We start from the raw sequence: 3,782 nt of genomic DNA on the forward strand, positions 1-3,782 counted from the left end.
CAAAGGTTTCTGTAGCCGTTGCCGTCGGGGAGTTTTTGTAACTGAGCTCCGCGCGGTTCCGGAGCGTTCGGGGGGATCTTTCCCCGCTGGTTCCCCAGCGAGCGGGGCTGTCGCTCTGCTCAGCCCGCAGAGCAGAGCGGGCGGTGCTGCTGTGCGGTGGCCCCGGTGACATGTGCCGATGTTGTTACACAACGAGAAATCTGCAGCAGACAGGCAGGACCGGTTCGGGTCGGTGTCTTTCTTCTAGGGACCCATTAGCCTCAGCTGCGTGTAGGTGCTTGCGCCGGGATGAGTTCATTGATAGGATTCATTCAGGGTTCATTGCTGACACTTGAGAAGATTGTGTTGTCATTTCTGCTTAACTCACGTTGGTTTCTGTCTGACAGATCCTGGCAATGTTGGCGGTTTTGCTAGTGCTGTGTCAACTGCATGTGATGGTGTTTGCGTTTCCTCACTGCCCAGAGAGAGTGAATAAGTTGAAGCCACCTGAATGGAAAGATGGTAATTTAGCTTTATGTTTTCCAAAATTGTATCTAACTTTGCTTTGTTGGTTTGTTTCTTGTGAGGGTATTTTTATTTATTTTACTTTTTAAATTAAGCTGTTTAGTGCTTAATTTGAGAACATTTTAATATCTCTTGCTGAAATGACTAATCATTGACTTGGGTCTTAACATTTAGTATTTATCAGATCCAGCAGCAAGTGCAGATTGGGACTGCTGAGCTTTCTCTAGGTCTTCAGGATTACTTGTCCTTGATAAAACCAGAATCCTTTAAGTAACATCAGAATTTAAAAAGTCTGAAATCTGCATGAAAGCAGTACTGCTTTGGTACTATTTGAGCACATCACAGTTGCGTTTGTGTCTATCTAAAATCACTTTGTATTCGAAAGGGTTTATTTGGTTGGTTTTTGAAACCAGTATTTTTTTGTCAGTACCAGATCCCCTTACAACACCTGGAAAAATAAGCATAGTGCTGCTATTTTAGTCCTTCACTTTGAAGGGAGAGAAGTGGAGAAGACCTGATGTAAAAACAAATGAGGCCCCCCAGCAGGATTTGAGCAGTGCTGTGCTAAGCTGTGCAATGCTTAACATTTAAAGCATGAGGGCTTCAAAAAGGAACTTGTAACTTATCTGTTCAGTCTTCTCAGTGATAAGGAGTGCTGAAACTTTAAGACCAACCTTAAAAAGTCATCAGATTGAGCAGGAGGCTCCTTCAGGGCAGTATGTGGAGCAGAAAACGAGGTGAGCAGAAAAATGCTTGAGACAGGTTATTCGTTAAAATCCATATTGCTCTGGGCATAAAATGTCAGGCTGTCTCTTCCCTCCGAGCTCACAGCACAGAACTCTCTCCTGAAAATAGGCCCAGACACTCCTCCTTTAGAGATGGAGGCAGAAAGAGAAGGGTCCAACTCTTTATCCAATAATTTAGCAGGTGGAGCAGTTGCCAAGAGCACTGAGAGGTTATCCTTTCAGCATTTTCCAGACTTCTTTTACCAGCAGTTTCCTGAGCACATTGTGTAGGTGCAGTTTTAATTAAATGCTAGGTATCCTAAAACTGCATCCAACCAAGGACTGCAGAACTGCATTCAGGTCCCTCACGTTTAGGAGAGAATTCAATTCCATCTGTTTTATTCTCCAAATAATGTCTTCTTCAGCAGGTTGCAGGTAAATTGGAGGTAGAGAGAGGTGTGTTTTGACTATGTGGTAAAGTGAAAGAAGTGCAGATGAATGGATAAAGAATCTTCAGAAAAGGGTCAATGTATCCCTGGGAATTGCTGGTCTTAGGCTCCAGGCAGCTTACCAAGCATTCCAATTAAATTAAAATGCATCCAGTTAATCAGAAGTATAGCTAATACTACTGGCATGGCAAGGAGTGAGACACTACTGAGCAAAACTGAGGATCTCTTTCAGAAGGCTGATGTTATTTTTCTGATTTGCACTGAACCAAGAATATTGATGTTTTCTTTCCATGTAATTCTTTTCCCTTTCCACTTGTGCATTTGACGTTGTTTTGGTTTTGTTTTTATTAAGTCATCTCTGGTTACTCCTAGGTATAGTACATATAGTACAAACATTTTAATCTTAGAGTACCAGATTTCCCTTCCTGCACAAATGCCTGTGGCTTCTGCAATATCTACTGTATGTAAATTATACTAATATATGCTGTAATATTCCTTAAATGTGTTATAATATTAAAGACCCAAACAACCAATATGCAAGTTACACTGCAGTTCTCTCAGTTTGCAGAGAGCAAACCATTCTGAGATACCATTGCAAAATCTAACAGTAACTGTTAGGGTAAAAATTCCTGAAGGATGTGATAATCTAGCCAAACAAGCTAACAAGAACACAAAGCTAATTTGTAACTGAGTAACTTTATACTGAATCTCATCTCCTTTTTTAGCTGTCTGGCCTGGTATGGAACAATGCCGTTTCTGCATTACACTTGCAAAAATAATCCTCTAGTCATTTTGCTTAACCAAACTGCCTGAACTTCTTGGATACAGATTTCACTGAAATCTAAGCAGAAACCTAGTTTGTCATATAAAGATTTTTTTTTCTCTTCTTAAGAAACTGTACAAGAGCAGGCTAAAACTTGACTATGGAAAATGCCTGGTGAGAAAATACATTCCTGTATTCCAAAGCCTTCTATAATTTCACTCACTGTCCTGGAATCTCACCTCACAACTTACTCCATGAGGCCTCACGGAGCCTGTAGGAAGCAATAAAGAGGAAGAGAATTCAGTGTCTTCAGAAATGCCTGTTGTCAGTAAAATCCACATTGTGGACTAAGTTAAAACAGATAAACTTGGCAACATGGTGACCTTTCCATCCAGTTTGGTTCTGGGATTGTGTAAAGAGAACAAATGTAAAATGAATGGGAGTTTGCTGTCATGGCTTAAGAATCAAATTTCTGAATCAAAATTAGGTACTCACAGATACCAGAACATTGGTAAATTTATATTGAGGACTCTTTAGAAGGAAGAGTTGCTTTGGTTTCCTTCTTCCACCACCACCCTCTCCCGCCTTGCCTCCTTCCTCCAGAAGGTCAGTGTCTTGCTTAGTTCAGATCTGACTGAATTTCTGCTTTATTACTTTCTTCTTAAGAGCTCCACCTGACAGGGGTTGGAGAGAGGTGGGGGATGTCTCTCCTGCCATGGCTGCAGAAAGAGTTGAGAGAATCAGGTTAGATGTTAGGGAAATGTTTTCCCTGTTAAGGTGTTGAGGCACTGGGATATTGCCCAGGGAGTCGGGGGAGTCACCATCCCTGGAGGTGTTTAAGAGGTATCTGGATCTGACACTGGAGGATATGGTTTAGGGTTTAGGGGTTCCAGCAGTGACAGGTTAAGGGTTGGACTCGATAATCTTAGAGGTCTCCTCCAACCCAGATGGTTCTATGCTTCCAGTAAAAACCAATAGCCACATCCCAGAAGGGATAACATCAAAACTTGACCAACAGTTGTCATGAAAAATTCTCTTGGCCAGAATAAGGAATAGCTGAAATGTTTTACGAGAAAGGAAAATACGTTTATTTTACATTACATAGCTAGAAGAGACAGAAGCAAAGATGACATTTTAGGATGAGACCTTAATGTTTCCTTTTCTTGTATGTAGCTGAGAGTTGCTAGGGCAAGAAGTGATCTCAGTGTGCTCCTTTAGGATATTAACCATTCTTTAAAAATACCTAGTTTAGCCTTCCTAACTTGTTTTAAATCCCCTTGATTTTTTTAAAAAACCTTAGTGTTCACACCTGAAAAGGAGGCCAATTCCTTCATCGGACGT

At 41.2% G+C, this 3,782-nt stretch overlaps 1 protein-coding gene across 1 annotated transcript in view; it reads left to right on the top strand.

Moving 5' to 3' along the window:
* Positions 1 to 395: 395 nt before the first annotated feature.
* PRRG4 (proline rich Gla (G-carboxyglutamic acid) 4 (transmembrane)) overlaps positions 396 to 3,782 on the top strand; it is a 6,867-nt gene continuing 3,480 nt past the window's right edge. Inside the window, exon 1 of the mRNA XM_009070623.1 lies at positions 396 to 501. Coding sequence (XP_009068871.1) covers positions 396 to 501 — 106 coding nt within the window. The remainder of the gene's footprint in view (positions 502 to 3,782) is intronic.

The sequence above is a fragment of the Acanthisitta chloris genome, unplaced genomic scaffold (assembly GCF_000695815.1).
Source record: "Acanthisitta chloris isolate BGI_N310 unplaced genomic scaffold, ASM69581v1 scaffold23462, whole genome shotgun sequence".
Taxonomy (NCBI): Eukaryota; Metazoa; Chordata; class Aves; order Passeriformes; family Acanthisittidae; genus Acanthisitta; species Acanthisitta chloris.